At 53.5% G+C, this 16701-nt stretch overlaps 3 protein-coding genes and 1 long non-coding RNA gene across 5 annotated transcripts in view; 2 read left to right on the top strand and 2 right to left on the bottom strand.

Moving 5' to 3' along the window:
* LOC135283843 (glutamine-rich protein 2-like) overlaps positions 1–16701 on the bottom strand; it is a 160841-nt gene that overhangs the window by 11750 nt on the left and 132390 nt on the right. The window lies entirely within an intron of this gene.
* Positions 7682–8808, bottom strand: LOC135283854 (uncharacterized). Its single transcript, XR_010349451.1, has 3 exons — positions 8741–8808; positions 8047–8112; positions 7682–7764 (listed from the first exon to the last, which is right to left on the bottom strand). It is a non-coding gene; the product is annotated as an uncharacterized LOC135283854 (long non-coding RNA).
* Positions 12766–16701, top strand: part of LOC135283848 (uncharacterized) — a 250559-nt gene continuing 246623 nt past the window's right edge. Inside the window, exons 1-3 of the mRNA XM_064394972.1 lie at positions 12766–13195; positions 13492–13572; positions 13657–13758. Coding sequence (XP_064251042.1) covers positions 12941–13195; positions 13492–13572; positions 13657–13758 — 438 coding nt within the window. The 5' untranslated portion in view covers positions 12766–12940. The remainder of the gene's footprint in view (positions 13196–13491; positions 13573–13656; positions 13759–16701) is intronic.
* On the top strand, positions 14539–16327 carry LOC135283851 (glutamine-rich protein 2-like). Its single transcript, XM_064394975.1, has 3 exons — positions 14539–15345; positions 15655–15819; positions 15976–16327. Exons 1-3 carry the CDS (start codon positions 15271–15273, stop codon positions 16090–16092), a joined length of 357 nt encoding a protein of 118 aa, XP_064251045.1. The 5' UTR covers positions 14539–15270; the 3' UTR covers positions 16093–16327.

Genomic DNA, 16701 nt, shown 5'->3' with positions numbered 1-16701 from the left:
TCTGAGAATAGTTATGAATATGATGACAAATACAGTATTTCAACAGGGGCTTTTCCTGTACACAGCATGTACTCTCTGTGCAGCCATCCCCCATACATCTGGCTTTGCAGTAAAGAATGCCTAATCCCTAATATGAAAAAAATCCCTAATATGAAAATTAAAGCATTTATTTCTTTCTGGTTGTGATAACAATGTTAATTGGTCCACTTTTCAGTCTTTTTATTATGTATAGTTTTTTTCCAGATATTGTTTTCACGACAGTAAGAGCAGAATTCTCCTTGTTCATTTCTTCTTTACCTCTGGTTTCCACACCTTGTCCTCACACTCTACAAATTCTGCATTCCTGGTGTCCAGTTCTCACCCCATTTCTCTACCCCAATCTTTGTTCACTGAATCATGTCAAGGTTATCTAGCAAAACTTAAAAGTTCAGTAATTTTCCCAAATAGTGTTCCACTAACAGCAGTTTGTATAAAGTCTTGCTACATGCTCCTGTGGAAAACTGCACTGCTTATGATTAAGTGAAACCATTATTAACAGACTTAATGAAAACAAATAATAGGAATCTCAAATTAGAAAGTTATATCATTTCCAACACATCCCCCCTTTATAAGAGACCTTATTTCTTTTAGGACTACTTCCTCTTAAGTCATTGGATATTTAGAAAGACTTAAGACACTAAAATGCAATAATTCCTATTAAACTACTTAGTAAAATTTTTTGGCAAAACTTATACTATTTTAGATCCAGGGCCATTCAATTTTGCCAGCATTTTATCTTGGGCTTGTTATTCTGGGGTTACATTAGAAAGGTCACACATTTTGTTGCAGCAACTATTGGGATGCTTTTCTCTGCCAGCCCTTCAGCAGCTTTATCTGCCAGTCAGTTTCCTACACTAACTGATGTATTTCCTAATGGATGAGCTTTACAATGCATGAGAGCTTCTTGGGCTGGTGCCTGAACACTTTCTAGTAATTGTCTGGTAATGTCTCCACCTTTGACAGAGGATCCTTGTGCTGAAAGGAGCCCTCCTTTGTTCCAGAGAGCTCCATGGGCAGGTACTGCTCCAAAGGCACGGTTAGCATTAGCCCATGTGTTCCCATTCTTCCCCTGAGACAATTCCAGGCTGCCATAGACTGAGCAGCTCAGCCTTGTGTGCAGAGGTGGTAAGAGGTAATGGGACGGCTTGGATTGGGCCCTACTGCACAGCCAAACTTCTGCTTTCCTTTGCTCACAAAGCTGCTCCCACCTGTGGACAATTCCCAGGCCGGATCTTCTACCAGAGGAACTCCTCTGCTGGAGTGAAGCTGCTCAGTCGTTGGAACACAGGCATGTTGTGAGGCTTCTTGACTTTCTGGTACAGATTCCAGGAACGTGGCTGGGTGCAAGGCAAAGGAGTTGTTTGCAGTTCCCCATCACCCTGCTCCAACAAGACAACTTGATACTTCAGCATTCGACTTGGGGGTCACCAGTGGCCTCCTTTGTGTTCTAGAACAGAGAGGACCAAGGGGGGAACATGAGCAGTCGTTATCTGGCCCATGGTCCATTCGGGGCTTCTTGGATTAAAGCGCAGCTCCTGCTCCAAGTCAAAGGCAGTTAAGGGACATCCCTTAACTTACACTGTCCACTTGTTTGGAAAAATATCTTATGGCCCTTTTCCATGTGCATAACCTCTGAGCTAACACCCGTAGTGCAACACGTCAGTGCTCATGAACAAACTGCTCAAGAGGTTTGCTCAAGTCAGGTAATGCCTGTGCAGGGCTGGCATTAGAGCTCTCTTGGGGTCTCTGAAAGCCTCTGGCATTCTGGGGTCCACTGTAGCACCTCCTTGGTGTAGCACCTCCTTGGGCGATTCTCAGGGTCTCATATAAAGGTCTTACCCATAGGCCAGAATTAAAAATCCTGAGCCCACACCAACCACCCATTCCTAGAAATATTCCTAACTTGCAAACAGACCTTGGCTCTGGAGTTTCACAAATCCCCTCCACCCTTTTGGTTGCAAGGCTTTGCTGTCCCTGGGAAATGAGCCTCAGGTAGGTTTGGCATTAGGGAACTTCTTTGACACTTTGGGCCTTCTTCTTGGATACCCTGTAACTGGCTTGTCTCAGAATGTTCAGGAAACTTAAGAGTCATTTCAATGCATCCAGCTTGAGTTCCATTAGCAATTAAAGTATCACCTGCATACTGCAGCAAAGGGGTATCTTCATTCTCCTTTTCCCATTCTGAAGTGACTGCCAGAGCCCTGGCCAGCTCTTAGAACTCCAGCACCCCACCAGCAATAGGGATCTGCCTGGGTATGGGGATTTACCAGAGACAGAACCTTTACAGCCACTTGCTCTAAGATGCCAGGTAGAAGCCACATCAGGAACCAGGCAGAGGAGAAAGCTGTCTGTCTAGATGATCCACAAGGAACAGCTTATTCCAGGTGAAAGGAGCTCACACAAAGAGCCCCAGGCACTCCTGTGCAAGGGGCTTTGTACAGATACAAATCAGGGGGTGGATACAAACAGCAAACCAATAGGGAATCCTCAGGGGAGGAGTGAGGGGATTACATCAAGCATCTGGGGCCAGTTGGGGTAGGAGGGTGCAGAGGATGGCTCACATGCGCCAATGGGGCTTCCAGGAGTAGGGGGATTCCAAAGGGATGTTGCGAACAGGGATTGGCCCGAGAGTTAAGGGGCAGAGAAGGTTCAGGAATAAGGGGCTCGGTTGCCTTGACAGGCAGGGAAAGAGCTGGAACCAGGGGTGGAGAATGACATGAGGGGCAGCTTTGAGGGAGGGTAAAACCCAGGAGTAAACCATCTCAGGGAGAACATGAGGGCACGAGGACAGAACGATGCACTTAAAAAGGAATCAATAAGATAAATTCAAAGCGCAACACCGTACCTCCAATTCTTTTGTCAATTGGTTTTTGTCTTGGGGTGTGTCGTGGGTTAAGACGGAAGTGAGTTTTTTGGGAGGTTGTGGTCAAACCAATCAGTGCTTGGATTTGAATATTGGCACCTGGTTTGGCCACTGAATGTATGGACCGCCTCTGAGAACACAGCGGGTTAAAAGCAAGAACTGCCAGGAGAACTCTCTCTTAGTTTCAGTCTGTAAAGGAGCTCAGAGCTCCCCTGCCCAGCCGGGGCTGGCTGGGGGAGGGAAGCCATGCGGCCGGGTGAGGTAGGCCGGAGCCTCGGGCAGAGGAGGGGAGTGAAGGCCTTGCAAGATGGAAGGGTGGAGGAGACTGAGAAGCATCGGGCCCCCCTCCTACCCCACGGGAGACAGAGAGAGAGAGAGCCAGTGCCTGTGCTGCCTTGGAATTCGGTATCATGGACTGGCAGCACGGCCGGCCAGAAGTGGGGGATGCGGCGAGAGAAGGTGCCCGGCAGCTGTGGGAGTTCTGGGCAGGCAGAGGCCCAGATTTTAACCCCTTTGTAAAATAATGGAAACCTTACAAATACTGATCCTCCTGAATGAGAATGAGGAGAGAGAGATGAAGCATGAAGAAATGGGCAAGTGTGAGGAAAGTTGGTGCATGTGAGAGATGTCAGAAGAGGTGAGAAGAATCCTAGGTGGGCAGAGATGATGGATTGGCCTTGAGCTGGACTCTTTCTTGTATGGCCATGGACAGACCCATGTTCTTCCTGTGACTCAGAGACTGTATTTAGGGGGAGGCAATGCCTTGGAGTCAAGAGTGAAGCAGTGGCGTGAACAGAGACGGCTGAGGAGGGTGTGGGATGCCCTCTGTCTCCAGGAGGGGAAGATCTCTGTTCATGAGGCCCCTCGGCCCCAGGGGTTTAAATTTGGGGGGGGCTGGTGTCCTGAATTTGAGAGACTGCTGCTTTTGGAACTGAGTGGAGCATCCTTAAACGGGGAGCCCTAAAAGCAGTCCTGGCCCATGTGCAGTGGTGAGAGCACTGGACATGGAGGGAAGAAGTCACAAGGGCCGATGTTCTCTGGGTGGTGCCACGAGTGACACGGAAACACAAGAGGTTTCAATTGTGTTTCTGGGGGAAGCCTATGGTGCAAGGGGGGACTCCTCTCTCCCTGATGGATTTGAGGGTTGATTATTTGAGGGGTGATGATGGACTGATTATGTGAGAGATGGTGATGGCCTGGAAATCTATGGTGGTATTTCATTCTGTGGAGAAAATGGAGGGGAGGAGGAGGAATGTATTTGGAGGGTTTTCATTCTTAGTTTTGTGTTTGTTCCTTTTTAGATGTTGTAATTAATAAATTTTGTTTCCTTTATTCCTGAGTTGGAGCCTACTTTGCTCTGTTCCTGATCACATCACACAGAAGCCACCAGAGAAAGTGTATATTCATGGAGGCACTGGCACTGTGGCAGAGTCAAACCATGACAGGGTGACAGCATGATACTGTGTCTCCTATTGTCTGCTTTATGCCCAGACATGGGTCCTGTAACTTTAAGCTGGGTCTGAGAGAGGGGTGCAAAGCCAGTGGAATTCTTTTGGTGTGGTTTTCCAACATCCTGCCCCAGGCTCCCTCAGCTGTGTTGTGCAGCACAGACAGAGGGAGTACATCTCGGCTTTCAGCTGGCTTCTTGTTTCTTTGACAATGGCAGAAGTCTTTCCAGGACTGTGGCTTCTTCTCCTGGGTCGGTTTTTGCTTTTCCCTGGTCTGAAGCACCAGAACATCGCCGGCAGCCCTGTGCCTTGTCCCGCAGGGGAGGCCCTGGGATGCACATCTCGGCTCTGGACTCGGGAGGAGCCGAGCCACGCCTACAGAAAGAGCTCTGAATCCACCAGCCTACCCCACAATGAGAAGGCTTGAATATCTAACGTTATTCATTCTTTTTCCCATGCCTGCCTGCACTCTGTGTGTTAAATAAACAGCTTTTTTCACTTTCCTCCAAAAAAATTCCTTGCTGTGGGAGGGAGGGCGTGCTGAAACCTGTTTTCTTTAGAGGAGATGTTTCCTCCTAACTTGTCTCAAATTGAGACATTTCTCAAATAATGTGGCGTGATTTTTGAACCCTGGCGGAAGAACAGTGCACCTCAATTGGTTTTCATGGCCCGTCAAGGAACTTTCCATTCGAGTTGACTTTCAGTTTCAAGGGCAATGCAGAAAGAATCATCCTTAACATCCACAACAGTGGACTCATCAGTTTCCTTAATTGAGGTGAAAAGTGTATAAGGGCTTGCTACCACTGGGTCTCACACCAGTCTCACACTATTTCCTTGACAGCTCTGACATCTTGTACTGGCCTGTGTTCCTTAGTGTGTGCTTCCTTTACTGGCAGGAGAGGAGTCCTATATTGTGACTCACATTCCCTTAGTGATCCATCTTCCAAAATTTAGCAATTCATTCTTCTAACCCTCTTCTACCTTCTAACTTCAAAGAATAATTGTTCTGCCTGACCAGTCTTCCATCAGGCTCCAACTGAATCCTTACTGGTTCCAGTGTCTTGATTTCCCTGGAATTCCATTGGTGCACACCAACACAGTGACAGTGTTTTCCCCCTCCTCCCACCAGGGATGTGCAGGCGGGAAATACTTGTCCAGCATTCCCTGCTGAACTTTCTGAGCATGCCCTCTCTCAGCCTCTTCCCCCACTTTTGCCATTACCACAATTCCTCCACCTGGAGTTAACAGTGTGTCTGAACGACCTTCCTAAAATCCCAGGGCTCTTTGCCTTGAACCCACTGGATTAGGGCATCAGAGGATCTTCCGGAAAAATCTTTGGAGTGCACTGGAGACCTCTCGATCTCATGAATCCATGGAGCAAAAGAAGGAGGAAATTTCCACCTGGGTCATTAGCAACTGTCACCAAAACCAGGATAAATGAAATCCTCAAACACTATCCTTTTAGTTTTGGCAAGTTGGGCGTTACTTTATTCTTCTCAGGACGAGTGGAGCGGATAGTTCGAGTCACACACACAGAAAAAATTTTGACTTAGTTATCTGTTTTTTGCAAACAAAGGAATCAATGGTCATCCATTCTCAATGCCATCATTCTCTTCATTACTTTGCATCCTAACTGCTGTTGGGCTTCACCCATGGAGACTCTCTGCCCTGACCAGCAGCAGCAGCAGGGCTGGCCCGGAGGCAGAGCCACAGCAGGGGCAAGGAGCTGAAGGGGCACCAGGGAGAGCGGGGAAGAGAGAGGCTGGTGAGACAAGGCCTGGCCTGTAATTTTAAAGGTTTTTATTAACAAGATAACTTAACGCTACTTAACTAATTATATACTAACTTAATACAACTAAAATATCATCTTTCTGATGACTGTTGTTACAGGCGTTTCTCGCTTCGGACAAGATGTCCCAGGTCGAGGACTGGGTGATGAGTCCTGTCCATGTGGCTGGGGGCTGTTGATGTCCGGCAGGACTGGAGAGGCTGGTCGAGCCCTGGGGCCCGTGAGACCTGTCGGGGAGCTGTTCGTGGCTGGTGCTCTCGTGAGGCGTCAGGGCCTGGGGGTGAAGTGAGGGTGAGCTGCCACAGGTGCTGGCTCCACCCACCAGAACTCAAGCACTTGTCCCACACTGGCCATGGCCATTTTCCCACCTCACTCCAGCTCCAAGCTCAGTTACCCCATGTACCAGTCCTCCCAATACATTCTGCCCCTTCCTTCTTACCCCAGACGCAAAATACCCATGCCACATTAGCCAGATCTGCACACAGAGCCTTATTCATTCTACAGCCCGTACCCAGCAGATAATCAGCCCCCTGTTCATTATCCCCCATGCCCTAACGGGGCCATACCTGATGCGTCCTCTGTCCTGATTGCCATACGATGCTGGTCATTACAGCTCCTCGGGATGTGTCCGTCACTGGGCTGCAGCAGGGTCACACTGGGCTGAGGAGGAGAGGGCAGCTGGCTGCAATGCAGGGCCCAATCCAGCATCCCCCAATGAACCTCCCAACCCAGGTCTCCCTGGGAACTGAAGGCACAGATTGCCGCTGGATAGTCAGCAATGCCATCAAGCCTCAGTCGCCATTCTGTGTCCCCACCTTCATCATGCCTACCTTGTTGTGGAGTACCAGGAGACGCTGCAGCTCTGCACTTGTATATGGAGAAGCCTTGATGTTCTGCATGGTGGAGCTGCGGCTCTGATGGTCCCCAGAGCTCTGTGGCACACGGGGGACCCTGCCATTGACCAACTGCCTCCTGTGGGATGGGGCAGAGGATCCTCAGTGCCCAGCCCTGTGGCACCCTGGGCACCACCCTGCTGTGCCAGGGAGGGGACTGGCAGTGCTGCCTGCAGGGACATGTCCCTGCCAGCCCCTGTCCACCAGCTGCAGGAGCCCCAAGCCCATCCACCCGGCTGGATCTGCTGGCTCTGTCCCCACAGCCAGGTGTGCTGGCCATGGCCGTGGCAGGTCCCTGTGCACAGGACACCAGCTGGCAGGAGCTGGCCTGTCCCAGCTGCAGGGCTTGGTTTTGGGAACTCCTTTCACAGGAAGCACACAACTCCCCACCAAGCTTGAGCTCAAATTGAAAACAGACACAGCTCATCAGATGTGCTTTCAGCAACCTTGGGACAGAGATGTGGGTGAGACAGGGCAGGGCAAGGCAAGGAATGCAAAACCCCCCAGACGTGGGGCAAGCACTGGCCCTCCACAGCTGCCTTCTGCTCCCCAGCTCTGCCCAGCCCCACCAGGCTCCTCTGCCCCAGGCCAGGTGCAGAGCCCTCCTTGCTGTGGCAGGGCTACGCTGCACCCCAGGAGCCAGGGATGTGTCCTCAGGGCCCTTACCTTTGGCTGTTCTGTGGTTCCTTGCTGGGGGGCATTGGCTGCAAATATGGGAGAGTCTCGGAGGACCTGGGGAGGGCAGGAGTCACAGGGGTGTGACAGGGGACAAACAACCTGTTCCTGTTAGAGGAGGCACCCACAAACCCATGGGATTGTACCCCATGGCATCCCGCTGCCTGTAGCCCTTGGGATGAGTGCCCACAGCCCCTGCTGATGGGCAGGGCTGCAGAGGGGGCCCCCACATCAGCCCCTCCCCAGCAGACACTGGCACCCCTGTGCCCAGCAGGGTCACTGCTGGCACCCATCTCCCCCATGCCAGCCCCGCTGCCCCCATGCCCTGGTGCTACTCACTGGCCAGGAACCTGCACGGTGAGCATGCGGTCACAGGACAGGCACGTGAAAGGCACTGGCAGCTGCCTGAGGAGGGTGAGGGAAGAGGGCTGGCTGAGCTCCTGGGGCCACAGCCCTGCAGCACACAGGCAGCAGCTGGCGGGCAGCAGCCAGGCGCTGGGCAGCTCACGGCACAGGGTCACGGCGTTTGCAGGCTGAACCGTGGGCTCTTGAGCCTCTTTCTCCCCATCCCCAAGGTGCTGGCTGAGGCCAGGGGAAGGCCACAGGCACCCATGTCACCATCCCAAGCAGCCCCTGCAGTGCTTGCAGCCCCTCTCGGGCACCAAAGTCCCCTGTGTGCATGGCAGGAGGGCAGGGCATGATCCAGCTCTGGGACACGGCGTGTCACAGCCCTGCCTGGGAGAAGCAGTTGCCCTCTCCCAGCCTGGCTTCTGGGAGCCTTTGCACCCACAGCCCCATTTTGCTTTGGGAGGGCTCTGTCCTGCAGGTGCCCTCTCCTTGTTCTTCCTTGCCTGTGTGCAACCTGCTGCTGGTGGAAGGAGAAGGTGCAGCTGCTTCATCAGCATCCCTGAGGTTCATTTAGCAGTGGAATTGGTGCCGTGGCAGGGGACCAGAGGGGCAGTGTGTGGGAGAGCTGGAGGGAATGGGATCATCGCTGTCCCCAAAAAGCCATCAGTGTCTCCATCACACTCACTTCTTAATCCCAGCGGCGTTTTCACACCTCAACCTATTCTCGAGAGCCTCCATGTTCCTGTTCCAGGAGCCAGCTGGAAAGGACTCGACCAGCCTCTCCAGCCACACCGGACATCAACAGCCCCCAGCCCGATGGACAGGACTCAGCACCCAGTGCTCGACCTGGGACATCTTGTCCGAAGCAAGAAACGCCGGAGACAGCATTCATCAGAATGATGACTTTTTAGTTTTATTAAGTTAGTTAATAATTAGTGTTCAGTTATTTAGTTAATAAAAACCCTTAAAATTCCAGGCCGGGCCTTGTCTCACCAGCCTCTCTCCTCCCCGCTCTCCCTGGGGCTCCTTCAGCTCCTTGCCCCTGCTGTGGCTCTGCCTCCGGGCTGAGCAGGTCGAGCCCGGGCCAGCCCTGAGGCTGCTGCTGCTCCCGTGGCGGCTGCGGGGCAGCTCCGAGGCTCCGGGCCCGCTGCGGCAGCAGGAGCAGCGCTGCAGAGCCCGCGGCCCTGAGGGGCTGGCAAGCCACGGGCAGATGGCCATGGGGCCCGGCGGGCACTGCTGGCGCTGCTGCTCTCGGCTGCCGCCTGAAATCCTTACAGGCAGCCCTGACGCCGACTCAGGAGCCGCCTGGAGCCGTGCCCGAGGGCTGGCCCCGGCCCCCAAGTGCGCACTCGTCCCCTCATCTCTGCACTGGCACATCCCGAGCTCGTGTGGCAGCTTCCTCCTCCTCCTCCTCCTTTCTGAGGGGCAGCGTCAGGGGCTGGCCCAGCGGCTTTCCTCCCACACTGCGGCAGCCCCTTGCCCACAGCTCCTGTCAGCAGCCGGAGCTGCTTTCCTTTCCAGCCGGGCAGCCCCGCCGTGTCCCGCAGCCTGCGCCGGATCCTGCCCAGTGCCGGCGAGACCCGGCGGCTGGGCCCGGCCGTGCCGGGCAAGAGCAGCTCCCTAGGCGGGGGAGCACAGGGGGACATGGGGGGACACACGGGGGACACACGGCGGGCAGCGCTTCCCCGTGTCCCCATTGCCGCAGAGCAGCGCCGTGTGCCGGGGCTGGCACGGAGCCCAGCACCCAGGAATGTCTGTGCTCTGACGGGAGAAAGGAGACACTGCAGGCATGCTTGTCACTCACCATGGCGTGCAGCAATAAAACCTTCGGCCAGTTCATGGCAGTTCATGGCAGTTCATGGCAGTTCATGGCAGTTAATGTGGCAGTCAGTGGTACCTTGAGAGCGCAGTAACAAATCAAGGCGGCCCAAGGTATTGATGGGGCTCTGTGGACACCTAAAGTAGAACGTGTCATAAATGCTTATGGGTAATAAAGAAATAAGTAAATAAATGCCGTGGGTAATAAATACTTATACCATCTGGAACCATGCCTGCACTTTGGTGGAGCTCTCCCCTCTGCATGCACAGCTGTAGTTGGGCTTCGCAATAAAGAAATGCCTGATTCTGAATACTGCATTTTTGTTAATTTTTATTGCTGAATTTCGGTGACAGGTGACCTCCACCATTGTCCATCCTGGAGCAGGGCCAGGGCGAGGGACAGTGCACGCTGCTGCCCTGCCCAGAGCTGGCTGGGTACTGTACATGTGCACATAACACCCGATGTCCTGGGATCCTACTACCATTTTCCTTCAGAACACTCTCTGAAGAACTGGAGGGAGATTTCTTGAAGATGTTTAGGCTTTGTGTGTGCACAAAACGGCCTGGTGAAGCCAAAATGAGCAGGAAAGCAAGGAGCAGAAGACACTGAGCTGGTAGAAAGGGACAAGAAGAAAAGAAGAAATGTGACCATCCCTCCCGTGGCACCAGCACCGCAGTTAACAGCAGCCTGTGAGCTGCAGGAGGGCACCAAGCATGCTGGGCAGCATCAGCCTGCTCCCTGCTTGCCAGAGGGGTGGACAACCTGCCCTTTCCCCCTGGATCTGCTGTGGACAAGTCAAACACGGGGTAGTTTTGGGCAGGGCAAAGCAGCCAACGACTGCGTGAGCCAAGTTTCACTCCTGGTCCCTGGGGCAGGGGCCTGGCTGGGCTGAGCCAGACGACAGGGCATGAGCAGCTGGTGCTCAGAGGTGGCAAGTGCCCCTGAAGGGCACCGGTGCCACTGCTCCCCATCAGCGTGCAAGAACCAGAGCATGGAGCCTCTCCCTCTTGCCGTGCTGCTCCCCCTTTGCTCTCCCCGTTGCTGGCAAGGAGCGCCCGCTCCCTGCCCTGTACTCACCCACTGCTCCCTGTGGAAATGCCCTCTGGAGCGCAGAGCTCTGCCCTGGCTGGTCACACGGAGGGATTTGTAGTGCCCTCTGTGCTGGGCGGGCTGAGTGGGTTCTCTGAATTAACTCCATCCTGTCCTTCTTTCACCCATACAGAAGACAACATCCACAGCCAAGGTCTCCAGCTGGAATGGAGCCTCCAAAGAAAAAAGTGAAGAAGGCAGACAAGCCAGCTTAATTCATGTTCTCCATTCTTAATTTATGTTCTGTATTAATGTTCTAAATTATTGGTTCTTCTTTTTTATTCTAACTTCCTATTCCTATTTCATTGTTCTTTATTCATTGTTCTTATTTCATGTTCATCATTCATTGTTCACTTCTTGTTCTTGTTGTTCTTCACTGCTCTTATTTCATCTTCCTATGTCTCTTACAAGACATATTTGAGCAATAAACAACACAGCACTGAAATGAACTTACTTTGCTCTACTTTTCCCTAGATGTGCTGCTTATTACAAGCCTTGTCATGTCCCTGGAGATTAACTTCACTTGGTCACTACTGCAGACAGTGCCTTTGATACTGGTTTTCTTTCTCATACTGTATGCAATAAACAGCTCAAGAAATTAGGGACAAGAAAAAATCATGAAGGGTGAAAAAAACAAACCAAGGCAATAGTGATTAGAGACCTTAAAGCTAAGAAGATGTGCCAGAGAGGATTTGCAGGCGTCTCCCATGTTCACATGTCGGACAAAGAAACAGCAGAAGGTGGCTGACAAGGTCAGGGTGCAGGAAATATATTCCCTTTCCATGTTGTCAGGTTTCCCAATGCTTGAAAGCCGATTTGAGAGTCCTCGATGGTTTATTTCCTCTGCCGGCTCATAAGTCAGCTCTGTATCCCCTCACCCAAAGGTTGCTGCTGTAGAGTTTTGAAGCAGGAAGGAGAAGGGGTGAACGGAGCGTGTTTTGGAAAGGGGCAGGTGGAGGTGGATGGCAGGTGTTCAAGGGAAGAACTTGGCTTGTCTTCCCACACAATCTTGGGGACATTGGCAGGAGAAATGATTTCATTGTCTTCTTTATGGACTGTCAAGCTGACATAAAACCTGACTTGGAGGAAATGGTACAAAGTCTTCACCCACGGAGACTCTCTGCCGTGAACTCCTGAGACAAAGGAGTCTGTGCCCCAACAACCCTACAGCTCAGCCAGGGGCTCACGGGGCTCCTCCTGCACCCCCAGCATGAGGAACAGCACCCCACTGCTTCCCTGGCAAAGGCTGATCCCAATGGATGCTCCAAACCAGGCCCTGGCTTTGCAGCAGTGAAGGAACTGGCTTAGGTGTAACAGACATCTTCAACGGATAGAAAAGAAAGACAATGAGGCTGTACCCTCCTGGCAGACCTTGGAGCATGTTTTGGCAAATAAAAGGACTACAAAAGGGCTGGAGGTGGACTTTGCACAAGGGCCTGACATGGGAACAGCTTCACACTGAGAGAGGGGAGAGATCGGTGGGATATTGGGAAGAAATTCTTCCCTGTGAGCATGGTGATGCCTTGCCACAGTCTGCACCATTCCTGGAAATGTCCAAGACCAGGTTAGGTGGCACTTGCAGCAACCTGGTCTAGCGGAAAATGTTCCTTGACCTGTCCCTGACCGGGCCTGAAACGAGATGATCTTTTAGGTCCCTTCCAGCCCCAGCCATTCCAAGGCTCCATTAATCTATGACTTCATGAGTCTGGAACCCACTGGTTACCAGGAGTGGAGTGGTGCGTTGCCTGGCAACGGGTGTTGTGATGAGGAGGGCCACCAGCACCCTGGTTCCAGTCCTGCAAGGGACAAGGTAGGAGGACGGAGCCTGCTGGCTACTCATCCTTTTCCTTATCACGTTTGCTCATTGCTTCTATCACGCCTATAGTTCAACCCGTTTGTCACCAATTTTGCTCATCCCTGACAGACCCAACTGGGCAGGAAGGCGTCTGACAAATCAGGGACAGAGTGTGTGCAATCATGGCAACATCCCTGGACACACTCAGCCTCTCCCAGATGCTGGATCTCGCCATTGGGACACCCCAGAAGGGGGCCATTCAGTTTGCAGCCATGAGAAAACTGCTGCAGGCTGTGCTGGAGCACCTGGACGTGCAGTACCTGACCAGCCAGGAGCCGTGGCCAGGCCAGCTGAGTGGCCCCTCACTTGCTGATGTGGCTGCTGAAGTGAAAGAATTTAAGAAGGAGATGAAAGAGTATAAGAAACACACGTCCAAGGTAGAGGCTCTTCCCCGCCCCTGGGCACTCCCCCAGCAGACAGCCCCTCTCTGCTTCCTCACACAGCCGTGCTTGGCTCTGCCCTCACTGCCCTGGCAGAGCCGCTGGCAGGGGCTCTTTGCTGTCTGGATGGGCTTCAGTGCTCTGGCACTGAGCCCGGCTGGGGCAGGTGGCACTGGGACTCTCCCTGCTCACCTGGCTGAGCCATGGGCTGCCCGTGGCAGGGTGGGGCTCTTTGGGGTGTTGCTGCCCTGGCCATCACCTCTGACATCCCTGATTCTTGAATTGCTTCACAGGTTCTTAGTGAGGAGATTGGTGGGATAAAGGCAGAAAATTCCCGCATAGCAGAGAACCTGAAGAAGTTCCAGGAGACACAGGTCTGTGCAGACCACTGTGGTTCACAAGTCATATTTCCAAAACACACTCACCAGTGACTTGTCCCTTACAATGCTTTCTCCTAGACCCTGATGGTTTCCGAGCATCTCGAGGAGATTGAAAAGTTAAAGGCTGGCCAGCGGCATTTGTCAGGGGAACTGAACAAGGTCCAGATGTCACGGAACCAGGTGAGCTGCTGCTGGGAGCAAGTTTTGGGTCTGAGACTGCAGCCCGTACCCTCTGCCCTGCTGGTTGGAAGCTCAGCACTCTTGGCCCTGCTAGATGCATGGACCGTGCTGCCTGCAGAACCCTGCCAGCCTGGCTGAGCTTGGCCCTGCACTGTCCCCGGTGCTTGGCAAACCACAGCAGGGCTCGAGGGCTTGTGGGTCCCCACTGACCCTCCCTGAGGCTCACTGCCACCACTGCTCTCTCCTAGGACATGACTCTCATCCAGGATCTGCGTGAGGAGGTTGACAAGATAAAGACAACACAGCTCCTCATGGAAGGAGACATAAAGAAGCTTAAGGAGTCTCTTGCCTTAGTGAGCTGTTGGGTCATGCAATCTTTGGGCTCTCATGGGGAACTTCAATGTGGCTCCACAATCAGTTTTTGGTGTCAGGGCCTCAGGCCCAGGTGGAGGACCGTGGGGCTGCCCATGCAGCTAAAGGGCCCACACTCTGGGACAACATGATGGCTGAGCCCTGACTCTACTGTCACTGTCCTTTCCAGATGAAGAAGCTGGAGGAAGACCTTAAAAAGCTGAGGAAGGATACAGCCAAGTGGAAAGAAGAGAGCAGCAAGGAGATCTCTCAGCAAATTGAGTAAGAGGACAGGAGTGGGTTTCATACCCTGGGGGGCTGCAAGAGAGCCCAGATGGTCTGGCTGCATCCTGGTTTGTGGGCACAAGGTGCCCAGCAACCCTGCAGGGGTAACCCTGCCCTTGCCCCCATCCCGCTGGCCAGGGCTTTGCGGCAGGAGACAAAGCGTGAGCTGCAGAAGATGGGAGAGCAGCAGGAGAGGAGGAATGCCATGCTGGAGCAGATGCTGAATGAGACAGCCGACCAGCTGAATGAGCAGGTGAGGTCCTGGGGGAGCACTCCCACCACTCCTGGCACGGTCCTGTTGCAGCTCCATGCCACATCTTCATGCTCTGTTGTGCTTTGCTGTAATCTTATGGGAGAGCCAAATTGCCCAAATTGGCCTGGACCAGTCAGTGGCATGGACAGTAATTAAAGCCTTGATACAAATGTCCTCTTGACATGGTGGGCTCATGGCCACTGACTGAGTCATGTGTGTTTGCCCCTGAGGAGCAGACAGACCCCCCTTGGGTCAGCACCTTATGTTCTTCCATCCCGGGAGCAGGATCAGGAGCTGAGACAGCAAATGGAAGCCAAGTTTTTGCAGATCCAAAAAGACTATGAGAAATTCAGCCTTGCCTCAGGGATGCTCCAGAAGGACTCTCAACAAAAGCAGAAGGATATCACGGTAGGTGGCTGAAACCCCTTTTTGGTCAGAGCATCCCCCAAGACGACTCCATTCAGGGATCACAAGGAATCTCCTGCTGACCTCCTCACAGCACTGTGCTGGTCCCAAGTGCATTCCCTTGAGGTTTTTGGGCAGGGGGAGAGGGGTGTGCTTCTACATCCTGCAGTGTGCCACCACCTTACTGTGGTGTGATGAGTTCCTTTCTGTGCTGAAAGATGCTGTTCCAGTCTCTGGAGAAGCTGCAGAAGGAGAAGGCAGATCAGCAGGACATGCTGGCAGCAATGGACATGGTACAGTCTAGAGGGGCCTCTGTACCAGCCCAGGGGCTCCCGGGCAGGGTGACAAATGCCCCTTGCCCTTGGGGGCTGGGGGCCAGAACTGGTGTGGGGAGGGAGAATTTCCTGAGCTCAGGGGGTCCCTCACCATCCAGATGGTGGGACCAAGCTCACCAGGCTGATGGGGCAAATGGGGCCACAGCAGCCTGAAAGGGCCATGCTGGCCTGGGGGAAGCACTCCTCCCTCTCCCCTCACACACGCTGGCCCTGCCTGTCCTTCCTCATCCCTTTCCCCACCGCTCTCCTGCTCTTCCCCTCTGCTAGAAGGCGGACAAAGCTGCCTTGGGCAGCAAAGTCGATTACAACCACTTTGAAGAGAACATGGAGGAGCTGGTTGAGAGGATGGAGGAGTTGCAGAGCCAGATTTCAGGCCAGGAGCAGCACTGGAATAAGATGCAGCAGCAGATCAGTGATGCAATGGAAGAGAAGGTGAGGGGTACCTGGTCCCCACCTTGAGGAACTGGCACCTTTGGGACTTGGCAGCCTGAGACAGCATCCCTCTGAGGATCCCCCTCCAGGCTTTTCCCGGGAGAGCTCCATGTCACCTCCTGGGGCAGCTGGCTGAGGCTGTGCACCTGTTCACAGCTGGATCGCCTGGAGCTGAAGACGTTCCGCAAACACCTGGAAGACTCCTGGAACAGGAACATGGAAGAGCTCGAGAATAGGCTGTCGCGTGAAAATGCTGCTGGGTATAAGAAGTGAGTGTGATGGAGACACTGATGGCTTTGGGGACAGTGATGATCCTATTCCCTCCAGCTCTCCCACACACTGCCCCTCTGGTCCCCTGCCACGGCACCAATTCTGCTGCTAAATGAACCTCAGGGAAGCTGATGAAGCCGCTGCACCTTCTCCTTCCACCAGCAGCAGGTTGCACACAGGCAAGGAAGAACAAGGAGAGGGCACCTGCAGGACAGAGCCCTCCCAAAGCAAAATGGGGCTGTGGGTGCAAAGGCTCCCAGAAGCCAGGCTGGGAGAGGGCAACTGCTCCTCCCAGGCAGGGCTGTGACACGCCGTGTCCCAGAGCTGGATCATGCCCTGCCCTCCTGCCATGCACACAGGGGACTTTGGTGCCCGAGAGGGGCTGCAAGCGCTGCAGGGGCTGCTTGGGATGGTGACATGGGTGCCTGTGGCCTTCCCCTGGCCTCAGCCAGCACCTTGGGGATGGGGAGAAAGAGGCTCAAGAGCCCACGGTTCAGCCTGCAAACGCCGTGACCCTGTGCCGTGAGCTGCCCAGCGCCTGGCTGCTGCCCGCCAGCTGCTGCCTGTGTGCTGCAGGGCTGTGGCCCCAGGAGCTCAGCCAGCCCTCTTCCC

The sequence above is a fragment of the Passer domesticus genome, chromosome 19 (genome assembly GCF_036417665.1).
Source record: "Passer domesticus isolate bPasDom1 chromosome 19, bPasDom1.hap1, whole genome shotgun sequence".
NCBI classification, from domain to species: domain Eukaryota; kingdom Metazoa; phylum Chordata; class Aves; order Passeriformes; family Passeridae; genus Passer; species Passer domesticus.
Note: the sequence above shows the minus strand (reverse complement) of the source record. Positions and strands in the feature narration are given on the sequence as shown.